Raw genomic sequence first — 16,163 nt, forward strand, 5'->3', positions numbered from 1 at the left:
CCATTGAAATAAAATTTTGAAATTTGATACACAACTGCATGAAAATAATTTCTCACCAATGCAAAAAGAAATTATATTATCTATGTTATTTACACAATAAGTGAATAATCTAGTGCAAGAGGCATTTATCTGATCTTTATGTACACAACTTCCACTGAACATTCTAACTAAAAGACAAATAGCATAATAGAACTGGCTGGTTCTATGTATCACATAGAAGCTAATGAACTGTAAGAGTGAGTACTGCTGAAGTTCACCTTGCAGTCATGCTGTGAATATGACCTAGAGTTGGAGTCACAAACAATGCCGGTCAAGTTTAGGCTTCTTCTGCGCACCTACGTCAGTGTTCAGTAGTGTTCTGAGAACTCTGCTGTGAATGCTTTAGCTAACACGAGCATTGAACATGATTGTAGTGAGTTTTTTAGTGAATTAAAATTCCATTTGATATGAGTTGTCATAATTAATTGTGGTGATGAATAATAGCATAAGCAAGTGAGAAACATAATTTTCAGGATATATGCTTTCCTCAGGCAGAAAACCGTGCATCCACTTATTGCAACTGTCACTTAAAATTGCCAGCAATGCAATCTGCATTCATGCCTCAACATGCACAAATTGCCTTCGTTCATGGATTGGACTACAGACCCACATCCATGAATGATTTATCTGGAAGTTTACAATTACAATTAAAGGACAGCAACATTACTTGCACATTATGCATAACATTCTACCATTCTGATGACTTAAAGTGTGAATGTGGGTGTGGGTTATTCTGATTTATTTCCCCAAACCACATTCCACTTCTTTATGAGGTGACTAACTTGGAATTTTGCAGCACCTCTTCTTAATTGGATAGTCGGCTACAGGAAAATCTCTTGGTTTCTTCCCCATTGAATAGAGATAGGTGGAGCTTCTTTTTACTTATAAAATGAGTAGACATACAAACTTTACTTTTTGTCAGTTAACGATGTATTTGACTTTCATGCACAATATAATTCACACTTTCAACATACATTTGCATTTTTCTGTAAGTACCTCATACTGTTGAACATTAGAAACAAAATGAGTTACAGTTAAAAGAAAGTTGGCTTGAGTACCATGGTTGAGTCAGGAGTCTATGTGAGTACTTTTTCAACTGTTCTTGTTTCACATAACAATAGTCAATGACACAAGAAGCACAGAGCAGCATAAAAACTCCATGGTTCATCCTTACAAACACACGAAAACCTCTATGGATTGTCCGACAGGTACTTGTTGGTGCCGTTTGACCCCCACATCTACTTTCTTCCCGTGACTTTATTTTAAACCTGCATACACAAACATTTGATGAGCTGTGGGTAGGGTTTTACCACCCCACATTCTTAGCTAGAATATCATCTGTTGGAGATGGCAGAAGACTGAGTGGTTCTAGAATTTACACAGAAATTCTCAAATCACTACATATCCCCCCCACCCCCTCAGATTGAACACACAACATTTTATACATAATCATTATGCAAATAATATCACTCATAATAACATTTCATATCTTAACAGTATACATTTTGTTTACATATGTCTATATACATATCCCTCCTTTCCATAACAATTCTCTGTCCTCTCTGGAACAATCTTTCCCTCATTGTCTTTCTATTATTTTCTTATTTTACTTTGTTATTAAGACATGAGCACTTATTCATTGTTCCAGTCAGCTTTACTAACATTTATTAATTGTGGGGACTCTTTTTCTTTTCTTTATTTTTTTCAATTGGAAACTTCAGGTGTTTAGGACACATGAGTAATCTTTCTTCTGTTCTCATCTTTTGTACTGCCTTTTTCCTAGTATGTACTATTTTCATTATTTGTAACATGGAGGAACTTTGGGTGAAGTGAAAGTGTTCTTTTGACACTTATTTACTTCCACAAAACATAATAATGCTAGTCATTCTTAGAATTTACATTTTCCAGAATAATTCCTATAAAATATGTGACTTTTGTCATGATACTGTCCCCTTTTCCTAGGATCAGCACCTATTCCATACTTGTGGGTTGACCTTATGAGAGCACTTCGTCTTTCCATTCTGGCAGCATTTGTGCACCGCCGCCGTCAGTGTCAGCCAGTTTGCCATGGCATACGGAGCTCCATCGCAGTCTTTAACACTGGTAGCATGCCGCGACAGCGTGGACGTGAACCGTATGTGCAGTTGACGGACTTTGAGCGAGGGCGTATAGTGGGCATGCGGGAGGCCGGGTGGACGTACCGCCGAATTGCTCAACACGTGGGGCGTGAGGTCTCCACAGTACATCGATGTTGTCGCCAGTGGTCGGCGGAAGGTGCACGTGCCCGTTGACCTGGGACCGGACCGCAGCGACGCACGGATGCACGCCAAGACCGTAGGATCCTACGCAGTGCCGTAGGGGACCGCACCGCCACTTCCCAGCAAATTAGGGACACTGTTGCTCCTGGGGTATCGGCGAGGACCATTCGCAACCGTCTCCATGAAGCTGGGCTACGGTCCCGCACACCGTTAGGCCGTCTTCTGCTCACGCCCCAACATCGTGCAGCCCGCCTCCAGTGGTGTCGCGACAGGCATGAATGGAGGGACGAATGGAGACGTGTCGTCTTCAGCGATGAGAGTTGCTTCTGCCTTGGTGCCAATGATGGTCGTATGCGTGTTTGGCGCTGTGCAGGTGAGCGCCACAATCAGGACTGCATATGACCGAGGCACACAGGGCCAACACCCGGCATCATGGTGTGGGGAGCGATCTCCTACACTGGCCGTACACCACTGGTGATCGTCGAGGGGACACTGAATAGTGCACGGTACATCCAAACCGTCATCGAACCCATCGTTCTACCATTCCTAGACCGGCAAGGGAACTTGGTGTTCCAACGGGACAATGTACGTCTGCATGTATCCCGTGCCACCCAACGTGCTCTAGAAGGTGTAAGTCAACTACCCTGGCCAGCAAGATCTCCGGATCTGTCCCCCATTGAGCATGTTTGGGACTGGATGAAGCGTCGTCTCACGCGGTCTGCACGTCCAGCACGAACGCTGGTCCAACTGTGGCGCCAGGTGGAAATGGCATGGCAAGCCGTTCCACAGGACTACATCCAGCATCTCTACGATCGTCTCCATGGGAGAATAGCAGCCTGCATTGCTGCGAAAGGTGGATATACACTGTACTAGTGCCGACATTGTGCATGCTCTGTTGCCTGTGTCTATGTGCCTGTGGTTCTGTCAGTGTGATCATGTGATGTATCTGACCCCAGGAATGTGTCAATAAAGTTTCCCCTTCCTGGGACAATGAATTCACGGTGTTCTTATTTCAATTTCCAGGAGTGTACTTAGTGAATGCTAGGAATGACCCACCTTATCCTTTCTGAGTATGCCTCACAGTTCATTACCCTAATATACATTTCTATGTATACCATAATTAAGTATCTTCTAATAAAGCTATAAATCTATTTTAAACTTCTCATTCATTCTTTAATATATCATTCACTCCCTAGAGTCCTCCTCTACTTATCAACTTCTATACTTGCAATAGATATTATGTCTATATTATAGACTACTTCCCCCCACCCCCCACCCCCACCCCCCACCACACCCTGAACCATGGACATGCTGTTGGTTGGAAGGCTTAGGCTTGTGTGCCTCAGCAATAGAGATAGCCGTACCGTAAGTGCAACCACAATGGAGGTGTATCTGTTGAGAGGCCAGACAAACATGTGGTTCCTGAAGAGGGGCAGCAGCCTTCTCAGTAGTTGCAGGGGCAACAGTCTGGATGATTGACTGATCTGGCCTTGTAACTTTAACCAAAACAGCCTTGCTGTGCTGGAACTTCAAACAGCTCAAAGCAAGGGGAAACTACAGCTGTAATTTTTCCCAAGGGCATGCGGATTTACTGTATGGTTAAATGATGATGGCATTCTCTTGGGTAAAATATTCCGGAGGTAAAATAGTCCCCCATTCGGACCTCTGGGGGAGGGACTATGGGGACTACTCAGGAGGACGTTGTTATCAGGAGAAAGAAAACTGGCGTTCTACGGATCAAAGCATGATATGTCAGGTTCCTTAATTGGGCTATTAGGTTAGAAAATTTAAAAAGGGAAATGGATAGGATAAAGTTAGGTATAGTGGTAATTAGTGAAGTTCAGTGGCAGGGGGAACAAGACTTCTGGTCAGGTGAATAAAGGGTTATAACTACAAACTCAAATAGGGGTAATGCAGGAGTAGGTTTAATAATGAAAAAAAAAAAAATAGGAGTGTTGGTAATCTACTACAAACAGCTTAGTGAACGCATTATTGTGGCCAAGACAGACACAAAGCCCATGCCTACTACAGTAGTAAAAGTTTATATGCCAACTAGCTCTGCAGATGACGAAGAAATTGATGAAATGTATGATGAGATAAAAGAAATTATTCAGGTAGTGAAGGGAGACGAAAATTTTATAGTCATCGTTGACTGGAATTCAAGAGTAGGAAAGGAAGAGAAGGAAACATATTAGGTGAATATGGATTGGGGCTAAGAAATGAAAGAGGAAGCTGCCTGGTAGAATTTTGCGCAGAGCATAACTTAATCATAGCTAACACTTGGTTTAAGAATCATGAAAGAAGGTTGTACACATGGAAGAAGCCTGGAGATACTAGAAAATATAAAAATGGTTCAAATGGCTCTGAGCACTATGGGACTCAACATCTTAGGTCATAAGTCCCCTAGAACTTAGAACTACTTAAACCTAACTAACCTAAGGACCTCACACACACCCATGCCCAAGGCAGGATTCGAACCTGCGACCGTAGCAGTCCCGTGGTTCCAGTCTGCAGCGCCAGAACAGCTAGACCACCGCGGCCGGCTATAGAAGATATAAGATAGATTATATAATGATAAGACACAGATTCAGGAACCAGGTTTTAAATTGTAAGAGATTTCCAGGGGCAGATGTTGACTTTGAACACAATTTATTGGTTATGAACTGTAGATTAAAACTGAAGAAACTGCAAAAAGGTGGGAATTTGAGGAAATGGAACTTGGATAAACTGAAAGAACCAGGGGTTGTAGAGAGCTTCAGGGAGACCATTAGGGAGTGATTGACAAGAATGGGGGAAAGAAACACAGTAGAAGAAGAATGGGTAGCTTTGAGAGACGAAATAGTGGTAGCAGAGAATCAAGTAGGTAAAAAGACAAGAGCTAATAGAAATCCTTGGGTAACAGAAGAGATATTGAATTTAATTGATGAAAGGAGAAAATATAAAAATGCAGTAAATGAAGCAGGCAAAAGGGAATACAAACGTCTCAAAAATGAGATCGGCAGGAAGTGCCAAAAGGCTAAGCGGGGATGGCTAGAGGAAAAATGTAAAGATGTAGAGGCACATATCACTAGGGGGAAGATAGATACTGCCTACAGGAAAATTAAAGAGACCGTTGGAGAAAAGAGATCCACTTGTATGAATTCAAGAGCTCAGGTGGAAACCCAGTTCAAAGCAAAGAAGAGAAAGCAGAAAGGTGGAAGGAGTATATAGAGGGTCTATACAAGGGCGATGTTCTTGAGGACAATACTATAGAAATGGAAGAGACTGTAGATGAAGATGAAACAGGAGATATGATACTGTGTGAAGAGTTTGACAGAGCACTGAAAGACCTGCGTCGAAACAAGGCCCTGGTAGTATACAACATTAACAAAACTCTACTATCTGGTGAGCAAGATGTATGAGACAGGTGAAATACCCTCAGACTTCAAGAAAAATATAATAATTCTAATCCTAAAGAAAGCAGGTGTTGACAGATGTGAAAATTACCAAACTGTCAGTTTAATAACCCATGGCTGCAAAATACTAACAGGAATTATTTACGAATGGAATAACTGGTAGAAGACAACCACAGTGAAGATCAGTTTGGATTCTATAGAAATGTTGGAATACGTGAGGCAGTACTGACCCTATGACTTATCTTAAAAAATAGATTAAGGAAAGGCAAACCTAGGTTTCTAGCATTTGTAGACTTAGGGAAAGCTTTTGACAATGTTGACTGGAATACTCTCTTTCAAATTCTTGTGTCTTGAAAGGAGGATATAAGATGAACATCAACAAAAGCAAAACGATTGTAATGGAATGTAGTGGAATTAAATCGGGTGATGCTGAGGGAATTAGATTAGGAAATGAGATGCTTAAAGTAGTGAACGTGTTTTGCTATTTGGGGAGCAAAATAACTAATCATGGTCGAAGTAGAGAGGATATAAAATGTAGAGTGGCAATGGCAAGGAAAGCATTTCTGAAGAAGATAAATTTGTTAACATCGAGTATAGATTTAAGTGTCAGGAAGTCATTTCTGAAAGTATTTGTATGGAGTGTAGCCATGTATGGAAGTGAAACGTGGACGATAAATAGTTTAGACAAGAAGAGAATAGAAGCATTCAAAATGTGGTGGTACAGAAGAATGCTGAAGATTAGATGGTTAGATCACATAACTAATGAGAAGGTATTGAATAGAATTGGGGAGAAGAGAAATTTGTGGCACAACTTGACCAGAAGAAGGGATCGGTTGGTAGGACATATTCTGAGGCATCAAGGGATCACCAATTTAGTATCGGAGGGCAGCGTGGAGGGTAAAAATTGTAGAGGGAGACCAAGAGATGAATACATTAAACAGATTCAGAAGGATGTAGGTTGCAGTAGGTATTGGGAGATGAAGAAGCTTGCACAGGATAGAGTAGCATGGAGAGCTGCATCAAACCAGTCTCTCGACTGAAGACCATAACAACAACAACAACATGAACTTTACTGTAAATATCCTTATAACTAAATTGTTTACTCAAGATGTGGCCCATTTCTTCATTTGGTACCTGCTATTCTCAAGGTAATCCTCTTCTTCTGCACCATGAAGATGTACTGGTCGCTGAAAGAAAAAAAAGCTTACTTAAAACTAATTCATTTTTTAGCTGGATGGCCACTGATACAATTGGTCAGTGCATACACCCACAAATATTCTATTACCCTTTATGGTCATTTTCCCTGCAAAGAAAATTATATGATATTTCTTACAGTATTTTGTCATTCGTCCTTAGCATACATGTCTCATACAGTTTTTCATAATGCTTCCTTTTGGTTGTAAATATGTTTTATATAGCTTAGTATTTAATTAAATCTCTGTGTACATATATCAATATGTTCCTTAGTTCTTAGACAGTAGATGTATTTATGTAGTAGTTCCGTTTACTTTGTATTTAAGATAGGTACACATTGCATTCCTTTTTTGGCTGCACCTTCAGCCAGTCTGTCGCATATGTGCACAGGTCAATGTCTCCTCTCCTGCTTCTGATGTCAGCACATATTGTTTAGCGTGTGACAGCTGAGCCATAAGCTAATTTCATTTATACTTTCGCTTTGAAGGAAGTGGTGTGTGTTGCTTCTCATTGCTGATAATTTTTATGTCTATATGTACAAATTAAAAGAATTACTTATGTCTATACACATTACTTTATCTTGACATGCACTATAGAAGAAAACTTACTCTTAGAATTATGTACACTATGTACAATTATCTTGTGAAAAAAAATGTTACCATGCTTCATCATTTTATAAAGGATTTTATATCTTTGTGAGGGTAGAGACCCTTGTCTCTTCCTGTTTTTTCATAGGCTAATCTGAACGTCCCAGGACATGGTATTTTGGAAATTACATATGGTCCTGAATAGAGTAATTTCCACTTCATATTCAGTTTACCAAATTTTGTCGATTTAGGGTGAGTCCATAAGAGGACTCATTGCCCTTCAAAAAACTTTGAACAAGTTTCAGTTCCTTGTTATAAATTTTCCTTCTATAGTTGGCATTGTTTCCTAGATTAACTATGGCTTGTTTGAGTTTAGCTTGTAGTGCCATTTCTCTAATGTGTACCTCTGGTATGGGGGACACCCTTTAATTTGTTTGCTTTGTCTGGAACATCAATTGATTAGGTGTGAAATCTGTTGAAGAATGTGGAAGGTTATTGACAACTCGCATTGAAGGAGCTACATATTCTACCCATTGGGTATGTTTGTGAGGGGTGTATGTCCTAATAAACTGGTTAAATTCTTTAAAGACTCGTTCAAGATGGTTTGCTTCTGGGTGAAAAAAGGTTACTAATATGTGTTTTATGTCTTGTGAGGTCATAAATTGTTTCCACTTCCGCCGAACAAAACATGATGCATTGTCAGTTAGTAGTACCTTTGGTTTACCTACTATTCTCAAATAGTCTCCCTCAATTCTTTTTCTGTTATTTGTGGCTGTTAAATTTTTAATGGCGTACATTTTGATATGTTTCAAGAAAATATCATGTAGTGCTACTACGTATTTTACTCCTCCTTTACATCTTGTACATGGACCAGCTATGCCCAGGGATACAATATCTAGAGGGTTTTATGTGAGTATTGGCTGTAGCAGCTCAGTATATTTTGACACGTTGGACTGTTTTGATTTTTGACATATTACACACTTTCTTAATACCTGTAGGACTCATCTTCTCAAATTTGGAAAATAACAAAGTGTTGCAATTTTTGCAGCACATTTGCTCACTCCATAATGTCCCCATATTTCATGTGTGTGTCAAATAAATTCATTGATATAATCTTCCTGCATATACACGTACCATTGATCAAATTTTTCATGTTTCCTATGAAACAAAACACCCTTGTACTCCTGATACCATTTACTTACCTTTCCACCTTCATCTTGCTTAAGGTTTTGCATGATTTTACTCCATCTGCAATCTTGCTGTTGTATAATTTTCATCTGCTTCCAAAACGTATGGTAATCATACTGTTTTGTTGTACCTTGCATTAATAACATTTTGATTTCTGCATCTTGCTCTGTTAATTCAATAAATTCCTCTAAACCTAGTGGTAGCCCAGACAAGGCATCTGCAATAACATTCTGACTTCCTTTAATATACATCATCTCATAATTGAATTCTTGTAAATATAGACACCACCTAGCTAATCGGTGGTGTAATAGTTTACAGTAAACTTTGGTATTCTTGCACCACAAAAAATAGTCAAACTTTTTAAATGCCCATATTACCACTAAATTTTCCAATTCTGACACAGAGTAAGACCTTTCTGCTTCTGCTACTAGCAAAACTGATGACATTGGGTACTTCCTTACCTTCTTCCTCTCACATCTGGAATAAGCATGCCCCCAGCCACTGAGACGAGGCATCTGTGCATAGGCAAAAACCCTTGGACATGTCAGGATGGCTAAGAATGTTTTTGCATTTACCAATGCCTGCTTAACGTTATTAAAACTCCTCTTGACACTTACCATCCCATAACCAAAGCCCGTTTTTTCATAACAAGTTGAGCAATGCATCACTGTTTATCAGTTGCTGTGGTACAAATTTATGAAAAAATGAAGCTAGACCTGAAAAGGCTTTTGGTTATTTTTCATTCCTTGGAGCTGGGCAATCGTGTATGTCATCAAGGTTTTCCAGATCAAGTAATACACCTTCTTCTGACACAACAAGTCCTAAAAATTTGACTTGTTCCTTACCAAAACTATACTTTTTTAAATTGGCTGTTACTCTGTAATCTGCAAATCACTGAAGTGCCTGTTCAATGAGCCTGGTATGTTCTAACCAAGTAGGTGTGGCTATTATCAGGTCATCTACATAGACAGTGACTTTGCTAAGCAATTCTGTTCATGAAACCTTGTCTAATGCAGATATAAACACTCCTGCACTAATGTTCAATCCAAGAGGTAGAACACAGAATTCGTAACTTCTCCCCCACAAACAAAAGCTGTAGATTTTCAACTTTCTTTGTAAAGTTTTATTTGCCTGTAGGACATATTGAGGTCGAGTACACTGAAATATTTTGTATTGTAAAACTTTAGAAGCTATTCATTCAAACTGTCTGGCCTTATGCATACTGGTATTATAATCTTATTGATACCTCTAGCATCTAGAACTAATCTTACAGAACCATCTGGTTTGCTTACTGGTAATATTGGACTACAATAGGGTGAAAATGAAGGTTGTATAATACCCCATTTAATCATACAATTGATCTCTTCCCTTACTGCCTCTCATTTTGCCCGTGGAATAGAATATGACACTACACAAAATGTCTCATATGGGTAGACTTAAAATTTATATTCATAGTCTTTCATTACTCCTGGCTCCTTACTGAAAACATTGGCATACTTAAGTAACAAGTCAGAAAGTTCTTGTCATTGGATATCATTTAGTATATGTGATTCACTTAGTTTCTGCTCTACCATTTCGTAACTAACCTCAGCGTTCGCTTCTTGCTCAGTATAAAACTTGTTTGTAAAATATACAGTTGGAAAGGAATATTGTACTACAACATTTGACTCTGGTTTGTTTTTCTTACTTTCATCAGGTATTTTGACTAACTCAATAGAAAAGATTTTATCCTTCACATGAAAGTGGCATTTACCATTACCTGTGTCACTCTGTGTTTTGTACATTCTAAACACGTCCATGCCAATAAGACAATTAACTACGAGTTTGTCAGTAATAAGAAAGTTGCAGTTCACTGTAAAATGTTTAATTTGTACAGGAATAAGTGCTTGATCCTTAACCAATTTAGTCTTACTGCCTGTAGCAATTTGCACCTTGCAATTTTGTACAGGAAATGTTGGGAATTTGCCTCTCTTCTGCAATTCACAAAAAAATGCATTTGGCATTAGGTTGGTAGTTAAACCTGTATCTACAATTAACTGTTGTGTCAATGTTAAATATTTTCACTTTAATGATTGCTTGTACTTGTTCTTCCTTGACTTCATCTACTATATCTAACTCATACTGATTCAAATCATCCTTGATGTCACCTCGTTTATCAAATCTTATGAAACATGTTTGTATTTCTGCCTTGCCCCCACTCCCTGAGAGGTCAATAGCCTGGGGCTTAACTACGACCGGTTGGTGTTTTCTGACTTAGTTCATTACCTGGAGAAATTTCAGTGAGTTGCACTGTGTGTGTTCTTCGCAAATTTGTGTCGTTAGCTGCTGTGCAGTTAATTTGCTTCCCACATGCTGGCTGCAGTACAGCATAAGGCATGGCATTATTGCCGTACATCGACCACTGCTGCAGCTGACAGTTTCTATTCATATTGTCAAAGAAGAAGGCGAGCAGTGCAGTCGCCGTAGTGTAATGGTTATGATACTGGATTGTTGCAAGGAGGGTTGTGAGTTCAAAAGCCACCTGATCTGAAACATTTTAATTTCTATATTCGGATCGAATACATTCTAGAAGTATCCACAAATGGCAAGAATCATTGTACTGGAATGTTCTGTAGCTGCATATATAATGTATGTGTTCTGGCCAGAGGGAGTTAGCTCCTTGCTCTTGTATGTGCAAGTGCTGAATAAACCACCATTAAGTAAAGTTAGTGTTCGTCATTCATATACTTACACCATCCTCTACATGACATTATACTGGTGGAGGCGCTGGGCATTGGAACTTGTGACACCGCACATTATCAACGACACAGTGGCTCCCATCAGGCCATGACAGAGCCGCCGTTTACGTGGCAAGAAACCAGAGTTCCAGACATATTCAACAGATTGCAATATATTGGAGACACAAGAAGAAGAGGATGTCATGATGACAGCAACCGTGTACCACCACATGAGACATCCTTCCGGGTTCTCTGGTGATGATGGCCAAGTTCCAAACAAATGGCTGAAGGTATAAGAGCATATAGCCAAATTTAACAAATGGGATGACACCATGTGTTTGGTTATCGTATTTTTCTACTTGGAGGGCACTGCCAAACAGTGGTATGAGAACAACAAGGAGAAGTTCACAAGCTGGCGGGTATTCCAGGTGGAACTGCAAAAGTATTTCAGTGACACACAATGACAGAAGTGCAAGGCTGAAGATAAATTAAATTGGAGGGCCCAGTGTCCAGGAGAAACAGCAGCATCCAACATTCAAGACGTCTTGGAGCTGTGTAAAATAGTGGATCCTTGAATGAAGGAGGAAGATAAGGTTGCACATCTCACGAAGAGTGTTGCTGAGGACATGTATCAAGCCCTACTCCTGAAGGAGGTTTCGACAGCAGACGACTTCATAAAATGGTGCCAGTATGTCAAGACAATGCACCAAAAAAGAATTACACACGAGAAGTTTGAACGGCTTCCAAATGTCGTACTGATGTCTGTGATAGTGGAAGAAACTGATTTTACAGGTGTTCTTCGTCAGATAGTGAGAGAGGAAGTTCAGAAGGCTCTTGGATTGCACAATGAGCAAAAAACTGAGATGCTTCAAGAGGTCATAATGGAGGAAGAGAAACAAACATTGAACCCAATCTCTCATCCTTCATTTCCCTTTAAAATGGTAAAAAAGTCAAGACCCAAGTGAAGTTACATTCCTACAATGCTACATGATGAATCTGTTTGGGCACCACAGAAGACTGATGTTTGGAGGACCCAGGACAACCTACCAGTATGTTTCCACTGCAGATGACCGGGACATGTGGTGCACTATTGTCAAGAAAGGTGGCGGATAATTGATGAAGCCTGCGCCAGAAGACAGCAGACCAATCTTAGCTGACACCAACTCCAGGACGCCGAAGATGAACAAGAAGATGTGGGTGCAGGATGGTGTAGGTCACCATCACCACAAGCTAGCTGCTGAAGAGGATGCTCCCTAACATGCCGATCAAGTTCTCCATCACCGTTTAGAAGCTCCAGCTGATCACCTAGCCACCACAAACTGGAAAACTAAAGAGTCAACCTTCCTTGGAAGTGAGGTTGCCGAAGAGAAAAATCCTCCACCGTCAATCACTACAAAAATGACAGGAAACTATGTTGATATCCTCATGGATGGCTGACCAGTCCAAGCTCTTGTGGAATGGAAGATGCACATCCAAGTGTATGGAGACTATGTGTGCTGGATGTAGTGATCATTCCTGCAGTCAGCACTACAAAGGTAGCTGTCATGTGTCATGCCATGCATCAACTCTTGGATCTTGTAGTGGAATGTAAGAGAAGCATACCGCTGAAGAATAACTTGGTCATCTCAGCCTCTGTCATTTCGTTTCAGAACAGATTTGGTAAATTGTGGATAGTTAACTGTCGCTGAGAACCACAGATCCTTCCAAGATGCATGTGCATAGAAAACGCTAAGCTGTTAATTGCAGAACAGCTGGGTGTCATGCCGAGCCTGTGGGTGAAATTAGCACTATCACTATGAGACAAGATCTTCTATCTCAACTATCACCGGATCTCACTGAGGAACAACAGAAGAAGTTACTTGCCATTCTTCACGAGTTATCTGAATGCTTCATTCCATAGGTGAAGAGTAAATTAGACAAATCGGTGGTGAAGCACCAGATTAGCACTGGAGACCATCAACCAATAAACCAGAGAGCATACCGTGTGTCAGCAATGGAACATCGAATAATTCGTGACGAGGTAGAGAAAATGATTTATTTATTTATTTATTTGTCCATATAAATCTCTTTTTAAGTACATATATTGTACACAGGATATTGGACAGAAAACATTTTTTGGCTATTGAATTTTCAAATATCAAACATAAATTTTATAAATTTTTATGACAAATTGGATCTATACAGTTAATAATTACAAATTTTTGAAATACTGTATAACTTATTTCTACAATTAAAGATACAAATTACATTTTTTCTTGCATAATATACTTTGAGACTGAATAGTAGCAGTTTTTCAGAAGGTAGGATGTCACAGACTTTTTAAAGCTTTGTAGTTCAGTAAGAGATTTTATATGTCTTGGTAATCTGTTGTAAAGTTTTGTTCCTGCATGATGTACAACTTTTTGGCATAATGTGGTGTTACAATAATTGACATGTATGTCACTGTCTGACCTGGTACTGTAATCATGGACACTTTTGTTTTGAGGAAAAAGGTTTTCTTTTCTCAGTATGCTTTTTTTGACATGCGTGACTATTTCCAGTATATAAATGCAGGGAAGGGGTAGGATCTTTAGATCTTTAAAGAAAGGTTTGCATGATTTTCTGCTGCTCACTTGTTTCATTATTCTTATAATTGCCTTTTGTTTCCTGAAAACTGTTATGGCCTGATGTACATTTCCCCAGAAAATGATACCGTACTTCAGTATTGAATGTACACGAGCAAAGTATACAGCCCCAACTGTTTCTGCACTAGTACTGTTGCAGAGAATTCTTACCACATAGCTCATTTTTGCTAGTTTTGAATTTAGGGCTGTGATATGAGTATTCCATTTAAGATTTTCCTGGATATGAATCCCAAGAAATTTAGTTTCATTGACAGAACTAATGTTTTGGTTATCTATACATATTACAGGTTGTGCCGGATTTTTATTTTGATCAGCGTGGAAATTCATTAGTACAGTTTTTTGGGGATTAACTATTAGCCTGTTTCTGGTAAACCATTCAGACACTCCTTTTGTAATATCTTTTGCAGATGCAGTAAGATTTTCTTCATTATTCCCTTCAGTCAATAGACTGGTGTCATCTGCAAACAGTACTGGTTCAGAATCCCTAACGTGTGATGGGAAATCATTAATGTAGACCAAAAAAAGAAAGGGACCTAAAATGGAGCCCTGTGGAACACCATGAGTTAGTCCACATGGTTCTGAAACGTGTACCTGGAGTTCATTTCCTTCTGTGTACTTAATTTCAGTTACCTGAGAATGATATTCCAAATATGATTTAATCCACTGATTTGGCACACCTCTTACACCATACCATTCGAGCTTCCTCAGGAGTATAGAACGATTAATCACATCAAAAGCTTTTGTTAGGTCCAAGAATAAACCTGAGATATTTCTGTGGTTGTCCACTGCATTTAAGACATGGTTTATCAGATTGAAAGTGGCAGTTTCAATTGATCTCTGTGGTCTGAAGCCATGTTGACATCCAGAAATAATATTATTCTTGTCGAAGAATGTAATTAGTTTTGAAAGGAACACTTTTTCAATAATTTTCGAAAACCCTGACAATAGAGACACAGGCCTATAGTTACCCATACATTGATGATCACCTTTTTTATATAGGGGTATTACTTTTGCCATTTTCAGTTGCTGAGGGAAGACACCACATGATAAGCATGAATTGCATATGTCCAATAAAGGTGAAAGTATTTGTCTTGCTGTTATCTTTATAATATAATCTGGAATATCATCAATACCAGTTGAATACTTACTCTTCAGTGAATTAATGGTATTTAGGAGCTCTGTTGGGCTTACTGGACTGAGTAACATGGATATATTATTTATTTCAATAGATGAAAGTTCTTTCCATGTTGTATTAGGTGGATTTCCAAATTTTTCCTTCACTAATTTCCCAGCAACAGTTGCATAGTAAGAATTGAAACTATTTGCAACTTCCCTAGGGTCAGTGACATTCTTGCCATCATGTGATATCACAATATTTTTGTGAGTTGTCTTCTTCCCAGTAAGATCCTGCACTGCTTTCCACATGGACTTAGTTTTATTGGATGACTTCATAATATATTTGTCATTTTCCTTAATTTTTGCCTCCTTTATGATGCGTTTCAAAACTAGCTTGTATTTTTTTAAATAATTAATAAATTCTGGACTGCTGTTAGTTTTTGACTGCAGAAAAAGTTCCCGCTTCCTTTTACAAGATACTCTGATGCCTGATTTAATCCAGTTTCTGAATCTATCTGTGCTCTTGGAAATAACTTTCCTTTGTGGAAAAGCTATGTCAAAATTATGCTTGAAAATGTTCAAAAAATGTTCCATCTTTTTGTTAGTATTAGAGGTATCATATACTTCTCTCCAAGATTGTTCACTGATTAGGTACTGGAAGCATTCAATATTTTTCGCACTATAAATCCTTTTATGGATAACATTTTCTATACTGGTCGAAATGTGATTTACAAGTATGGTCAGTAATTGCAAAAGGTGGTCACTATAGCCGGTATCAAAGTTTTCTGATGTACATTTGTCCATGTTTACACATACCTGATCAAGGAGAGTGACACTAGTTTTAGTTACATGTGTTGGAGAGCTAACAGTAAGACAAAGAATGTAGGCTTTTATAATATTTAAAAACTTTTCCCTGTGAGGGCTATGGCTCAGAAAGTCAATATTAAAATCACCACATAGTACCACTGTTTTCCCAGTTGTCTTAAGTTTGCCTAAAGCAAAGTCCAATTTTTTGAAAAAAACACTTATGTTGCTAACAGGAGAT

The 16,163-nt window shown here is 39.0% G+C and overlaps 1 protein-coding gene across 1 annotated transcript; it reads right to left on the reverse strand.

The window, feature by feature from the left end:
* Positions 1-996: 996 nt before the first annotated feature.
* On the reverse strand, positions 997-15,922 carry LOC126176452 (uncharacterized). The gene is made up of 3 exons (XM_049923609.1): positions 15,011-15,922; positions 14,093-14,218; positions 997-1,041 (listed from the first exon to the last, which is right to left on the reverse strand). Exons 1-3 carry the CDS (start codon positions 15,920-15,922, stop codon positions 997-999), a joined length of 1,083 nt encoding a protein of 360 aa, XP_049779566.1.
* Between the last annotated feature and the right edge of the window lie 241 nt (positions 15,923-16,163).

This window comes from Schistocerca cancellata, chromosome 3 (assembly GCF_023864275.1).
Source record: "Schistocerca cancellata isolate TAMUIC-IGC-003103 chromosome 3, iqSchCanc2.1, whole genome shotgun sequence".
Classification (NCBI taxonomy): Eukaryota; Metazoa; Arthropoda; class Insecta; order Orthoptera; family Acrididae; genus Schistocerca; species Schistocerca cancellata.

Bases quoted from the DNA above. Each gene is read 5' to 3' on its own strand.
- LOC126176452 (XM_049923609.1), bottom strand. From the start codon at position 15,922: ATGGACAAATGTACATCAGAAAACTTTGATACCGGCTATAGTGACCAC. The intron at 14,219-15,010 runs GTAATACCCCTA...ATTCATATCCAG, and splicing joins AGCAACTGAAAATGGCAAAA to GAAAATCTTAAATGGAATAC. The intron at 1,042-14,092 runs GTACATTCAATA...AATGTTCAACAG, and splicing joins GGGCTGTATACTTTGCTCGT to TATGAGGTACTTACAGAAAA.